General features: G+C 64.0%; 1 protein-coding gene across 1 annotated transcript; it reads right to left on the bottom strand.

The window, feature by feature from the left end:
* Positions 1-3,645: 3,645 nt before the first annotated feature.
* LOC130597224 (laminin subunit beta-2-like) lies at positions 3,646-14,538 on the bottom strand. Its single transcript, XM_057405552.1, has 33 exons — positions 14,435-14,538; positions 14,105-14,268; positions 13,866-14,001; positions 13,626-13,699; positions 13,363-13,551; positions 13,214-13,277; positions 12,239-12,441; positions 12,030-12,150; positions 11,660-11,848; positions 11,399-11,578; positions 11,210-11,322; positions 10,892-10,971; positions 10,680-10,815; positions 10,378-10,533; positions 10,139-10,266; positions 9,939-10,056; positions 9,449-9,641; positions 9,234-9,377; positions 8,904-9,135; positions 8,671-8,834; positions 8,363-8,587; positions 7,627-7,841; positions 7,453-7,549; positions 7,012-7,384; positions 6,749-6,933; positions 6,436-6,677; positions 6,165-6,368; positions 5,939-6,083; positions 5,230-5,437; positions 5,014-5,155; positions 4,178-4,354; positions 3,948-4,107; positions 3,646-3,872 (listed from the first exon to the last, which is right to left on the bottom strand). The coding sequence occupies exons 1-33, from the start codon at positions 14,475-14,477 to the stop codon at positions 3,736-3,738; spliced, it is 5,337 nt and encodes a 1,778-aa protein (XP_057261535.1). The 5' UTR covers positions 14,478-14,538; the 3' UTR covers positions 3,646-3,735.
* Between the last annotated feature and the right edge of the window lie 171 nt (positions 14,539-14,709).

The raw sequence follows: 14,709 nt of genomic DNA, 5'->3' as shown, positions 1-14,709 counted from the left end.
TTTTGGCTCCCATTACAGCAAACCCTGGCCCAAAGGAGCCGCCGGTGCAGTAATGACACCTGGAGGCAGAGGTGAGGACATGGGGCAGCCCCAGGGTGTGAAATGCAGCCCGTGGGGTCAGGCTGCCCCACGGCTGCGGCCGCGGCTATTTCAGTCAAGCAGCGCCCCATGGAAGAGGGCGGGAGCAGGAGCGAGTAACGCCCTAAGAAGGAAGAAAGGGGAGAAGCAGGAGCAGCTCCGGCCAGGCTCCCGTGACAGATGAGAGCGGAGCTCCCTGGCAGGAGCAGAGTTCCTCCTCTCCACCCACCAGCTCAGAGCTCAACCAGGAGCGCTGCGCCTTGCATATTCATCTCCCCGCTGGGTTACAGACAGCAGCAGCAGGGCCTGGCCTGGAAACAGGACACCTCTGCTTCTGCTGCCCCAGGGAGACCGCAGAGTGCTCACCCTGCTCCCTTGGACATGCCCTTGCAGGCAGCTCCCCTGGGGGGTGTGGAGCTGCGGGCTCAAAGGCCCACTCAGTGTCCTGCTCTCTGGCTTCTCTCTTGGGTGTACATGGCTTTGACAGAGGAGAGATGGAACAACCCGCTGACAGCAGTCCCACTCAAGGTGGAGGCAGTGGAAGCAAAGAGCTGGGAAGGCTTCTTCCTCTCTTGCTGGCCCTGGTAGCACACACTGTCTGCAGGGGGTTGTCAGTCCACATGGATCCTGCCCACCCTGCAGCAGCTCCCGGGGCACTGATTCACACCTCATTCTGCATCCCTGCTCCTGTCTGAGGACACAGAGCTGAGCCAAACAGCACCTTGTTCCAGCCCAGCTCCACTGAGCCTGCCTCTCCCTCCCTGCCCTCAGGAATACCCTGTTCTGCCCTTGCCCCTAGACCTACGACAGACCCCACCGCTCTGCTCAGGTACAGACAGGGGAAGGAAGCACCTCCAAGGGAAGCACTTGGTTAGAGGGAGCACAAGCCCCACATCCCCAGAGTGCTTGAGTTCTATAGATCCTCGGGACAGCAAGTAGCCACAAACATGGAGTTGTAGCCACAAACAGAAGGGACCTGAGAGAGCCAGGTCCTGCCCTGCCCTCAGCCCTGGCACAGCCAGCCCCACGCCAGGCACCGTGCCCAAACCACTTCACCCAACCCTCCCTCGTAACCAAGAGCCACCGACGCCAACAAAAAACTCAACACTAATTCCAGCCCAGCTGCCTGGCACAGACACCTCCCACTGCTGCGTGGAGAGGCCAAAACAACCTGGAAATGAGGAAGAGCCTGGCATTAGCCCTGGACAGCAGTGCCACCCCCAAACTGCTGCACACACTGGGTCTCACCAGGACACAGCAGCACCCCTGGCTGCAGAGGGAATGGGAAGGGCCCCTCACTGTGCTTCCCAGGGCTGGGTCTGACACACGCATCCCCAGTGACACCAGAACAGATCAGCTGCAGACAATTCCCAGCACCCAGAAAGTGAACCTGGGCTTGGGAAACTGTATTTTGTTGAATTTCTTTTGCCCCTATGGTGAGAGCCCCAGGAGGAGCAGGAGACAAGAAGCAGCAACTGCTTCATGCAGGGCCAGTGAGGCTCCATTGCCTCCTTCCTGTGCCTCTGGAGGGGTGGCATAGGGTAACTGCTGGGCAGGGTGGCAGCAAGCTGAACAAGGACCATCCTCTGCACAGGAAGGTGTGAGGAGAACCACATGGCTGTGTGCTACTGCCCCTCCTCCGTGAGAATCCTGCTGCTCTTGCACCCCACTGAGGGCTCAGCTCCCTCAGGTGCTCTGGTGACAGTGATTCCCAAAAGCCCCAAGAACCTAGAGCTCTGCCAAATTCCAGCTGTCAGACTGACTGCAGTCCAAGGCCACCGTGGGCAACACAGGGTTTTGGAGGAGTGCAGGCAAAGCAGCTATTCCCATTAATAGAAGTTATTCCCATTCACCTATTCTAATCATACAATGGTCTGGGTTGGGAAAGACCTTACGATCACCCAGGTCCAACCCCCTGCCATAGGCCTGAGCCTTTCTGCCTCTTTGCCACCAGGAAGCACGCAGCCAGGCAGGACATTCATCCCCGGGACATGCAGAGCAGAGGGTTTAGCACTGTAGGAGCTGCTGCAGGGGAGTGATGGCGAAAGGCCACTCTGGGTGGATGCCAGGGGAACCTGCAGGGCACTGGTACAGGACCTTACTCAATCCTCTGAGCTGCAAAAGCCTGGTCTTGCTGCTGAGCCTCTGCTGTCCAGCCTTGTGCTGCTGCAAGCACCCATGTGGCTGCAGCATGTACCAAATCAAGATAGCAGCCAGAGGGAAATGCTGTCTTGCCACAGAGCAGCTCCCAGTACAGCTCATGCTGGGGCTGCACAAACACTTCCACTGGCCACAGGAAAGGGAAAACTCAGGAATGGGAGAACGGGGAGAATGGGGACTGGGGAGAAAGGCTGTGCCTTCCTATGGCAGCGCCAGACAGGGCTAACGTAAATGCTTAGGGAACAACATCAGAGGGTGCACAAGATGTAATTCACCCCCTGTGTCTGAGGCACATTTAGCAGGAAGAGGTCCCCTGGTTCTGCTCTCAGCACCCAAAAGCACCCAAATAGGGTGGCTGTGAAGCAGGTTGCCCGTCTCCCAGCTCATCCTTCCATACTCCTCCATGTCCCAAATACAGCTGACAGAAACACTTCCCATGCACACAGGTACTTCCATCACCTTCTGCTCCTTATCTCCCTGACAGATCAGAAACCTCAAGACTCCAGCTCATCTCTTCCTTCAGCTTCCCAGCACGCCCGACACACAGGCTGGGCCAGAACAAGCACAGACCCCACACAGCGTATGGAAACCACCGCGTGCACCGCACCGTGCTTCCAGCTCCTCACAAGACTCTGGGGGTGATGAACCCGACAAGTCACCGCCCGGCATCCAGAGAGGGAAGGGCGGCGAGAACCGTGCAAGGGCCCCGCAGCGGAGCATCAGATCCCGGCCCCGGCTCCACCCGCGGCCCGGCCCGACGTGTGTCCCACACCCAGCCAACGGGCCGCATCCCGGCCTCACACCGCCACCGGTGCCCTGCCCGCCGGTCCCGCCCTGCATTCCCGGCCCCGCACTCGCTGCCGGCCGCCGCGCGCGCGCGCACACACACACACACACACACACACACACACACACACACACACACACACAGCCGGTCCCGCGCACGCACACAGCCGGTATCGCGCACACACACAGCCGGTCCCGCACACACACACAGCCGGTCCCGCACACACTCACTGCCGGCCCCGCTGCTCCACTTGGTGTTCGGTGGAGCCGATCTCCCGAGCGGGCCGATAACGGCGACAGGCCCGAGCCCTGTGACGCACTTCCGGAAGCCGGCGGACGAGACCATGTGATACGGAAACGCGATTGGGCGGAGGGAAGGAAAGGCGAGGGTGGCCACGTGACCACGAGCCGAAGCCGGCCGCTCGGCGGCACCATGGCAACGACGCCAGCCGTGACGTCACCACGGCGCCGGAGAGGCAACCCGCCTCCAAGGGCGCGACCGGGCTGCGTTCCCATAGCAACGGGCCGGGCCTGCAGCCTGTCCCCACCGACCGCCCCGTCCCCGCCGTGCCCTACACCCGCTATGGGGCCAGGCACCAATGGTACAGGCAGACACAGCACTCTTGCTCTGTAACTTTATTCACACAGGAGGTGCCCTGCAGCTCCACCGTGCCCACCGCAGGCAGGGGCTATGTGGGCTCGGGGGTGTCCTCACTGGCACGTGTTGTAGATCTGGACCTGCTGGTTGATGGTGGCCAGCACGTCCCTCATCCTGGCCTCCAGCCCACCCAGCTGGGCCGCCTTGGCGTCCAGCACACGCTCGTTGCGCTCATACTCCTCCTCCAGCGCTGCAGGGATGAAATGGGGACACACAGTGAGCCCAGACCTCCGCCACCACCACCACCCGCAGCCCACAGCCTCACCTCGCAGCCGCTGCAGCTTGCCCTGCGCGTCCTGCAGCAGCCCCGCGGCTTCGTCCCGCAGGCGCTGTGCCCGGCTGCCTGCCTGCCGCGCGCCCTCAGCACGGTGTTGCACCAGCTCCTGCGCCGTGCGGTACCGGTCCCGCAGCGGCCCCTCCAGCACCTGCGCATGGTGGGCATGGTCAATGGGACCCCTGCAACCTCCCCCTGTATATCCCCCTGTGCTCACCCACCTGCTTGGCCTCGCCAGCACGGTCCCGTGCGGTGCCGGCCGCCTCCTGTGCTCGCGTGGCTGCCAGGCTGTTGTTGGCGCGTTTCACCTTCAGGGCATCCATCTGCCCATCCAGCACCCCAATCTGACCCATGGCACCCGCCAGGCGCTGCTCGGCACTTGCTGTCTGGGCTTGCATCTGCGAGGGGTGGCATGGGCATGGTCAGGGTGCCCACAGGGAATCATGGAATAGTTTGGGTTAGAAAGGAGCTTACGGTCATCCAGTTCCAACCCCCCTGCCATGGGTAGGACACCTCACACTAAACCATGTCACCCAAGGCTCTGTCCAACCTGGCCTTGAACACCGCCAGGGATGGAGCATTCACAGGTTCCCTGGGCAACCCATTCCAGTGCCTCACCACCCTTACAGTAAAGAACATTTTTTCCTTATATCCAATCTAAACTTCCCCTGTTTAAGTTTTAACCCGTTACCCCTTGTCCTATTCACTCCAGTCCCTCATGAAGAGTCCCTCCCCAGCATCCCTATAGCCCCCCTTCAGATACTGGAAGGCTGCTATGAGATCTCCACACAGCCTTCTCTTCTCCAGGCTGAACAGCCCCAACTTTCTCAGCCTGTCTTCAGACGGGAGGTGCTCCAGCCCCGATCATCCTCATGGCCTCCTCTGGTCTTTTCCACCAGCTCCATGTCCCTCTTACGCTGAGGACACCAGCACTGCACATGGTGCTACAAGTGGGGTCTCAGACGAGCAGAGCAGAGGGGCAGGATCACCTCCTTCGCCCTGCTGGTCACATCCCCATGGTGTGCCCATGCTGAGGCGACGGGGATGAGGCTCTCACCGTGCCGAGCGCTCTCTCACTGTGCTGGATGTCACCCGTGGCGAGCTGCAGTGCCTCCTCCGCCATGCCCTGTGCCCGCCGCGCCTCCTCCAGCGCCTGCCGCACCGCCTCAGCCGTGTCCCGCACGCCTTCAGCCCGCGACCTGCGGCCAGGGCAGCACGGCCTCAGCACCAGCCCACTCTGGGGATCCCCACGTCCCCGTGTCCCCTGGCTCACCGCGCTCGCTGTGCCTCCTGCAGCAGCTGCCCGGCCTGGCGCACGTCGCCGGCCGTCTGCTCCAGGATGGCGTCCACGCTGGCCAGGCTGCGCACCCGCGCCTTGATCTCCTCGGCCAGGCGGTGGATCTGCGCCGGCGCGGCTGGCAGCGAGAGCTCCAGCACACGGCTGGCCACCACCTCGATGCTCTCGGGGTCGGCACCCTCCTCTGAGGGTGGGAGATGTCAGGGTGTTTCCTGTGGCACCCCCGGGGTGGAGGGGACATCGGGGACCGTGGGGGAGAGCCATGAGGGGAAGGCATGGGGGGGTAAACATGGGGAGGAAACAGGGGGAGGAAACATGACGGGAGATATGGGGGGGGAAACATGGAGGGAAATATGAGGGAGAGCCATAGGGAGAGAGCTATGAAGGTTATTATGGCATACAACCACAGGGCAGGGCTGGAGGGTAATGGGACAGAGGATGTTTGGAGTGACACAGGATGTTGTCATGGGACAACATCACAGGACGGGGCTCACCGGATGGGCAGGGCAGGGCAGGGTCCATGCAACACAGTATGGGGTAGGGGCTGTGTGGTGCTGGGTTTGTATAGCCCCACATGCAGTGCAGGGACCATGCAGTGCGGTGTGGGGTCAGTGCAGTGCAGGGTCAGGGCGGTGCGGTGCAGGGGCCGGGCAGGGTGCCATCCCTCCTGCACGCTGGCACTCACGGCTCAGGAAGGCCTTGATGTGGCTGATGAGCTCCCGCAGCTCCTTGTTGGAGCTCTCCACACGGGCCCTGGTCTGGTTTGCTTTGTCCAGAGCCGCCTGTGCCCGCAACCGAGCCTCATCTGCCTTCCCTTTGGCCTCAGCCACCTGAGCAGGGGCAGAGACCTCGGTCTCAGCCATAAAGGCTGTGGGGCATGGCTTTCCCACCCGCTCCCATGTGCCACGTACCTTGTGGGAGAGCTGGGCCATGTCGCTGGCCGCCTGCCGCAGCTCCTCCTGCGCATGGCGTGCCCGGTCCAGTGCACTGTCTGCCGTGGACACAGCTCCGCCGCAGCTCAGACCCCCGCAGCGCCGTCCCCCATCCTCATCCCGGCACCCAGCTCCTCCGCAGGGGCTCTCAGCGCAGGGCACGTCACCCACAGCACCGCAGACCTGCACGGCAGCGCGGGCTCAGTGTGGCTCCAGGCACCATCCCCATGGTCCCCACCGCGCATCCCACCTTCTCATTGAGTGGGTGCAGGCTCAGCGCCTGTGCTCTCGCCGCCAGGTCCATCAGTGCCCGCCGGCTGGCTGCGTTCTGGCGGTTGAAGTCATCCCTATGGCTGGCCAGTAGATGCTCGGTGCGGTGCCGGGTGGCCACGGAGGTGCTGATGGGGCTGGGTACAGCACGGGTGGAGGAGTCTGCTTGGCGTTCTGCATCCCGTGACTCCCCATAGGCCTCACGGATGCTGTCGTAGGCACCTGGGTGAAGCAGGGGCGTTGTCAGACCCCCTGCCATGGTCCCATTGCCCCAGCTCTGTGGCACATCTTACCAAGGAAATTGGAGGTCTTGAGGGCCTGCAGCCGCTGCTCCAGGTCCTGCAGGCTGTGGTTGAGGGCGCGGGCACCCCGGTCCACCACACTCAGCACGTGGCTGGCGTTGAAGTTGGCATCCTGGGCAGCCGTCAGCTCCCCCTCCACCCGCGTCAGCCTCTCCGTTGCCTCTTCGATGTGCCGCCTGTAAGGGCATGGGGTGACAACCCGCTCCCAGTGCCCCCCCCCCCCCCGCAAGCCATGCCCTGCGCCCAGTGCTCACCGCAGCCCCTCCGTGGCGTGTGTGAGGTGGGCAGCAGTACCAATGGTGGTGTTATGGGCAGCCACCATGTCCCGCACGGTGGCGAGGTTCTCCTCCAGCCGCCGGAAGGTGCCCTGGAAGGCGCTGGCAGCCCCGGTGTGCTGCAGGAGGCTGATGCGCTGTGCCAGTGCCCGGGTGTGCGCAGCCAGGTCCTGCACCACGCGGTCCCAGTCCCCAAAGCAGGGGTGGCAGGGCTGGCAGCCAGGGAAGATGCCGGAGAAGCCCCGTGCGCACTGGTCGCAGCGCACGCCGGAGATGCCGGGCCGGCAGTCACAGTGGCCACTGCCACGGTGGCACTGGGCACTGGCAACGCCACGGGGGTCACAGTCGCAGGCTGTGGGGACAGCGGTGTCAGGGTGCTACAGGGCCTGCCATAGTCCCCCTGCCAGCACTGCCTCTCACCTCGGCACTGCTGCCGCGGGTCACCCCAGTGCTGCTCCTGGCAGTCAGAACAGGTCTGGCCCCCGAAGCCTGGCCGGCACGAGCACTGCCCTGTGAACTGGATGAAACAAAGTTTGGCACTGCTGCAGCACACCCCCAGCCCCATCCTGTCCCCCTGTCCCTGCTGTATCTCACCTGGTTGCAGGCAGGGCTCAGGGCGTGCTGGGGGTGGCAGGCACAGGGCTGGCAGCCCTGCCCACTGCCCAGGTTCCAGAAGTTGGGGCTGCAGCGGTCGCAGCTCTGTCCCTCCACGTTGGGCAGGCAGTGGCACTGCCCGCTGCGCACATCGCAATGACACTGCTGGGCACTGCAGGTGCTGGGGTCGGTGCCCAGTGGGTTGCAGGAGCAACCTGGAACAAGACAGGCACTGAGCAGGGACAGGGATGCGGGGATTGAGAGGGGATGGTGAGAGGATGAGGACAGAGACAGGATGGGGATGAGACTGGGATGGAGGTGGAATGCGTACACAGGAAGGGATGGGATGGGGATGGCAGTGGTTGAGGGTGAAGGCAGAATGCAGACAGAAATTGGGCAGGGATGTAGTGAGGACCAGGTGGAGGTGGGATGTGAACAGCGTGAGGACCACTGATGGGGATGAGATGGAGATGGGGCAGGCTCAGGATAGAGATGGGATAAAGATGGGATAGGGACAGAGTCAGGGGGGTAGTGGGGATGGGGTAAGAATAGGGACAGAAATGGGCATGAGATGAGGATGTAGATGGGCTGGCACAAGTAGGGCATAGGGACAAGGACAGGAATGCAGTGCCAGGGCTGGCAAAGTACACTGCAGGGCACAGCAGGGCAGGGCTGTTGGGACCCCACAGGCACATGTGGTCCCCAGGAACATCTCTGTGTGGCCATGGGTACTCACGTCGGCAGCTGTGCCGTGTGGCATCCCCATAGAAGCCGGGCTGGCACTCGGCGCAGTGCGGCCCCGCTGTGTTGTACAGGCAGCGCAGGCAGTGCCCCGTGCGCCGGTCGCATGCCTCTGGATCGGTCATGTCGATGTTGTCATGGCACTGGCAGGGCAGGCAGCGCCCGCCGGGTTGCTGCAGGTCCCCATAGTAGCCGGGAGCACACTCATCACAGCGGGGACCTATGGGCACAGTGTACCTGTACCTGCCTGTACCCACTGGCACAGAGCACAGGGCAGTGCATGGGGACCCCCATGGTACCCACCTGTGTACCCGGGGCTGCAGTGGCAGACGACCTGCCAGGACCGGCTGTCCTGGTAGCAGGATGCAGCGAAGTGCCGGGGGCTGCTGGGTCCATCGGGGCACGGGCATGGCCGGCAGTGCTGCCCAGAGCCCAGCGCCGGGTTCCCGAAGTGCCCAGCTGCACATCTGCGGGCAGGGGGTGAGCAGGGGCCACCAGCAGCACCACATCCTCCTCCCGGTGCACACCTCACCTACCTCTGGCACCTCTCGCCATCGGTGTGGTCGCGGCAGCGCAAGCAGCTGCCCGTGCGTGGGTCACACTCCTCGGCGTGCCCATTGCACTGGCAGGGCCGGCAGGACGGGAAGCCCCAGTGGCCAGGCTGGCAGCGGTCGCAGCGTGAGCCATGGGCACCCTCCCGGCAGGAGCACTGCCCCGTGGTGGTGTCACAGATGGGGTTCACCGACCCCTCACTGCTGCACTGGCATGCTGGAAGGCATGGCACCCATAGAGTCTGACCCTGGGCTATGGAGAGCATCCAGCCCCAGCACCCCCAGGCTCCTGCGGCACATCCCTGCGGCACTCACCTCGGCACCCACTGGTCCCAAAGCCAAAGGTGCCTGGGGAACAGCGGTGGCAGCGCCGCCCCATGACGTTGGGTTTGCACTGGCACTGCCCGCCCTGCGGCTGGCACTCGGCGCTGGTGGAGCCCTGGGGGTCGCAGAGGCAGGCTGCGGGCAGAGAGTGTGGTGAGCGCTGCCACCACTGCACAGGGGACAACGGGGTGCAGGGCCAGACTCACGCAGCGCCCCGTCGTGCAGGATGGCAGACAGGCTGTGCAGGAGCCTGGAGCAGGGCTCAGCCACAGGCGAGGGACCCGCAGCATAGAAGGGCTGGGCACAGCGGTACCGCTCGAAGGTCTCGCGGCGCTTCATGGAGATGGGGTCTCCCGCAATGAACATCTCCAGTGAGGAGTGACGGGGCATCAGCACCAGCTGCAGGGGGCAAGTCAGTGAGATGTCATGCCTGTCTCGCCCTGTGTGCCCTACAGCCACATCCTGACCCTACAAGGGCAGGGACCCCTTCCACTAGAGCAGCTTGCTCCAAGCCCCTGTGTCCAACCTGGCCTTGAACACTGCCAGGGATGGGGCAGCCACAGCTTCTCTGGGCACCCTGTGCCAGCGCCTCAGCACCCTCACAGGGAAGAGCTTCTGCCTAAGAGCTCATCTCAGTCTCCCCTCTGTCAGGTTAAAGCCATTCCCCTTGGCCTGTCCCTGCAGGCTGCCCCTCACCGAATCGATGAGCACGCTGGCGCTGGGATCCTGCCGAGCGGAGGCACAGCCCAGCTCCACTCGAATGGTGTAGGAGACTTCCCGCTCCAGGCAGATGGGCTGCGGCAGCACCACGTACCTGGGCAGAGGCAAGGCAGAGCATGGTCAGCTGAGTGCCTGCTATGAGCCCCAACACAGCCCCTTCCCGGCACGGTGCTCACCTGGCACCAGATGGGAGGCTGGTGGAGAGCTGGTCATCAGCCGGGATGGTGTTCCCACAAGGACTGCTGGCGGAGACAGGGCTGGGGCGCAGCACCTTCACCCTCACCTCCTGCCAGGGCTCTGGGTGCTGCAGACAGAGAAAGGGCTGTGCCTAAAGGGCTCACCATCCAGCATGCCCCACCACCAGCTCCCAGTGTGGCGATACACCCCATCACTGGCTTCACTGTCAGGTGCTCACCTGCGGCTCATAGCGGATGATCACGTCATACTCCATGGAGAAGGGCACGTCTCTCACATGGAACTCCAGCCAGCCACCCTCCACCATGCGGGCAAAGCCTGTCCCAGTCCAGGAAGGTGGGCGGTCCGTGGAGGGCTCACGCTCCACCACTGAGCCCTGGTGCAAGGGAGGGTTGTGAGATGGGACCCCAAAACCACCTTGTCTGTCAGGCCCATAGGGCAGAGTGGTGCCTGCAGCTTAGGAACCCCGCAAAGAGGCACGTGCTGCCCTCATGTACCCCCAAGGACACCTTCATCCCTTACCTGATGGAGCCGAGCATCCTCAGACTCATAGGTATAATGGTCCAAGTTGATGCGGTAGAAGCCAGGCTCCACTTGGTCGCACTGTCGTCCCACCATGTGGCTGCGGCACTGGCACTGTCCCGTCTCCATGGCACACCTGATACCCAGCACCACCATCAGCCCTGATGCCAGCAGCGATGCCCCATGGCCCCTGTGTCCCCATGAAGACTCACTGGTTGTTGCGGGCACCCCCCACATCACATTCACAGGGCCGGCAACCTGGGGCATCGTGGCTCAGCCCCCAGTGCTCGGGCTGCAGAGGAAAAGGGGGTCAGGGAGTGCATGGCCCCAGGCATCATAGAATCATGGAATCAGCCAGGTTGGAAAAGACCTTTAAGATCATCAGGTCCAACCTTTACCACAGCACTGCCAAGTCCACCACTAAACCATGCCACCATGCATGGCCCCAGCCATAGTGCACGGTCCCAAGCATTGTGCATAGCCCCCGAGCACCATACATGCCCCCATGTGCCACGCACATCCCCACTCACCAGGCACTGATTGCAGCGGTGCCCAGTCACCAGCCTCTTGCAGAAGCACTCACCACTCACAGGGTCACACTGGCTGCCCTCGGCCACTGTGCCACGGGGGTCACACTGGCACCCTGCATGGAAAGACAGCAGTGTCTGGTGAGGCCACACCGCACACCCAACCCTGCTGGGTGCTGCCCCGGTACCTACGCTGGCAGCCCTGCGGGTTGGTGGCACTGAGGCCGAAGAAGCCGGGTTTGCAGCGGTCGCAGCGGGGACCGGCCACGTGCTCCTTGCAGCGGCACTGCCCTGCGATCAGCCCCCGGGCTGGGTCGTCAGCGCTGTCACACATCCCACCGTCCAGAGAGCCCTCGGGGTCACAGTCACAGGCTGGGGACACAGGCAGGTCAGCATTCCCAGCATCCAGCACACCCCGTCCCATGCCGTGCCCCCCCCCACCCCGGCACCAACCTCGGCACACTGCGGGGTCCCGCAGGTCTTTGCTGGGGTCCTTGTAGTAGAAGGGCTTGCAGAGGTGGCAGCGGCGGCCCATGGTGTTGTGCTGGCAGCCGTCACACACGGCCCCACTGGTGTTGCCGGTGGCCAGGAAGACGGCCATGTCGAAGTGGCAGCGCCGCGAGTGCTCGTTGCAGTCACATCCTGCAGGGACAGCCCCGCGGCACAGCATGTGGTACCCAAACCTGGCCCATAGCACCCCCAGTGCCCAACCTCCCCAGCCCTGACACCCCTTAACCCAGCACCCCAACCTCCCCAAACCACAGCCTGTGGCTCTCCCCATCCAGCACCCCAAATCCCCTCCCCCCAGCACTGTGGCACTCACGGCGGCAGGCATTGGTGCTGGAGCCCTCGGCCGGGCGCCAGGGCAGGTCATGGTAGAAGTCCTCACAGCGCTCACAGTTCAGTCCTTGTGTGTGGTGCTTGCAGACGCAGCGCCCATGGACCTGCCAGATGCCACAGTGAGGGGCTGTGGGACCAGGGAGCACACCTACCCAGCCCCAGCAGGACACGTGGGGTGCTGTATCACCCTACCATGCCATCGGTGGCGGCGGGGGCCCCGCTGAGTGGGGCACACTCAGAGGCATGCCCGTAGCAGAAGCAGTTCCCGCGCAGCACCAGCTCGTACAGCGCATAATAGTACTTCTCCCGGATCTCCCGCCGCGTGTCCAGCAGGTTGTCCCCCAGCGTGTGCAGCTTGGTGAGGTTCACGCGCAGATTGGTGACGCGCAGCAGGTCTGGAGTGAGGAGAGACCTCCATCAGCACAGGGCCATTGAGCTTGTCCATGCTGTTTGTGGTATGGGGAGTCCATACAGGGCTTCCCACCATCGCACTGTGCTGCCTATGGCTGCCTATAGCACAGCTTCTTGGCACTGGGCTGGGCTGTGTGTGATTTGGCTCACAGGCAAGAGGTTGCACGTGGTTGTACGCAGCCTGGTGGTTCAACTCCCCTGCACGTGGTTGTGCACGTCAAGCTGTGCCATGAACCAGGGGTCTGCACACCCCACCATGCAGGATAGGACCACATCAGTGTGCAACAAGCACCCTGGGCAAGGGCTCCTCACTGATGGGGGCTGTTCCTGGTGCGTGCAGTGTAGGGGCCCCGACGGGATGGGACAGGACAGGACAGGACGGCTCCCACAGGACTGCAGCTTCCCAGCAGCCGAGCCCTGCAGATTCCTCCCCTCTGCTCCCAGCCTAAATTTAGCGCTGTGTGATTAACCCACTGCGTCCTGCACTCAGCTGGCTCCTCTGCCCATCTCTAACCCCATCCCGCACCATGCCGCTGCTCAGCGCTAGGCTCAGCTCCAGCACAGCATCTCCCTGCCCTCACCGGGATGCAGCCCAACCTTTAGCAGCTCCTACAGGATGGGTGCAGGAGGAGGCTGAGACCCTCAAGCTGGATCTGGCCCTGACCCCACTGTGGGGCTCAGAGCCGGGAGACAGCAGCCAAAATAGCTGCACCCAAAATAGAGCAGCCAGGCAGGAGCCCAAGGCGGGCGACTCACTCTGGATGTCAGGGCTGTAGGGGTCCCGGATAGGGATGGAGGGGTCCAGCACCCGGTAGATGACCTGGGGAGGGGGGAAAACAACAGGGTGGTAAGGGCAGAGTAAGGGGGGTCCCCTGGACCCTCCTGGGCTGCTTTCAGGGCCTCACCTCCCCCTCGGTGGAGGGCTCGATGTCGGAGTAGCGGGACTCGCAGACTACGTCGTCGATGCGGCGTGGGGGCCCACGGGGGACGTGGGGGAAGGAGGTGTCACAGTCATAGGCAAAGTATCGATAGACCTTCCAGCTGCGCCCGAAGTCAGCCGAGCGCTCCACCAGCATGGCCGCGGGCCGGAACGTCTGCGGGACACCCAGCATGGATCTGGGTCCATCCCATCCTATCCCATCCCTGGTACCCGCGTGCCAGGACCCACCTTGAAGGTCATGATGAGGTGTGTGAAGTGGAACTCGGCCTCCAGGTCCAGCTGGATGCTGACATGCTCCACGCCTGGGGGATGGCACGTGTGGCTGTGGGGAGCACCCACCCGCGTGGGTCCCCCCCCCGACCCGGCCACGGTCCAGGGGCGCGTCCGTGTGCGCCGGCTGAGTCACGCTTCCTCAGCGTGGGAGGACGGGAAGCAGAGCCCCCCGGGACGATCCCGCCCGCCACTCACCGTTCTCCGACTGCCACCAGGCTTTCTTGGGCCGGGGGGCGAAGGTGGTGACCACGTTCTCGATGCGGTGGCTGTTGGTGTTGGCACGGGCATCGTAGGGCCGCCGCGAGTCGCAGATGAAGCACTTCTTCTCCTCCTGCGAGCGGGAAGCTTGGTGGCGTGTGTCCCCATCCCCGTCCCATGCCCCCCATCCCCTCCCAGTGCCCCCCCAGCCTCCATGGGGCCCCCATCCCTCTCACCTGGAGGTGGCTGACGATGCAGTAGGGCTGTGGCCGCCGCAGCCCGCAGGTGGAGGTGGCGCTCAAGCGGGGAGCTCGCCCCACCAGCAGGTCCCCAGTGGCCGGGTAGCAGCTCCCAAGGGCGCAGACCTGAGGGGGGTCGGGGACCGAGGTCCCCCCAAGCCCTATGGGGCAGCAGCCGGTTAAAGACGCTTAAAGGGGGGCCGGGAGCGGGGCTTGCCCCCAAGCCTCCCGAGGCCCCTTCCGTGGCTGCCCGGAAACAGGACGGCGGGACCGGACCCTGGCTTCCACCGGGCCCCGCTGGAGCGAGAGGGAAGGACGCAGACTCACCGGCCAGCAGCGGCAGCAGCAGGAGGGCACCGGGGTTCCGCATCGCGGGGACGCAACTGGGGCGCAAAGTGCGCGCAAAGGGGGCGCTCAGCAGGTGCCCGCGTCCCGTCCCGTTCCCGTCCCGCCTCGCCGGTTCCCTTTCCCGTCCCGGTCCCTCCCGTCCCCGTCCTCCCCCTTCCCTGAGCTGGGCGGCGGGCGCAGCGCTCGGGGCTGCGCGGAAAGCGCGGGGCGGATCCCGGCCGGAGCGGGGAGCGCAGGAGCGGGCGGGAGGCAGG

This window comes from Pezoporus wallicus, unplaced genomic scaffold (genome assembly GCF_028554395.1).
Source record: "Pezoporus wallicus isolate ANWC-B61680 ecotype Strahan unplaced genomic scaffold, APGP_CSIRO_Pwel_v1 contig_9450, whole genome shotgun sequence".
NCBI classification, from domain to species: domain Eukaryota; kingdom Metazoa; phylum Chordata; class Aves; order Psittaciformes; family Psittacidae; genus Pezoporus; species Pezoporus wallicus.
Note: the sequence above shows the minus strand (reverse complement) of the source record. Positions and strands in the feature narration are given on the sequence as shown.

Coding starts and splice junctions, on each gene's coding strand:
- LOC130597224 (XM_057405552.1), bottom strand. CDS start 14,477: ATGCGGAACCCCGGTGCCCTCCTGCTGCTGCCGCTGCTGGCCG. Junction 14,269..14,434: donor GCTGCTGCCGCTGCTGGCCG/GTGAGTCTGCGT, acceptor GCTGCCCCATAG/GGCTTGGGGGGACCTCGGTC. Junction 9,378..9,448: donor CCTGCACGACGGGGCGCTGC/GTGAGTCTGGCC, acceptor CTCTGCCCGCAG/CCTGCCTCTGCGACCCCCAG.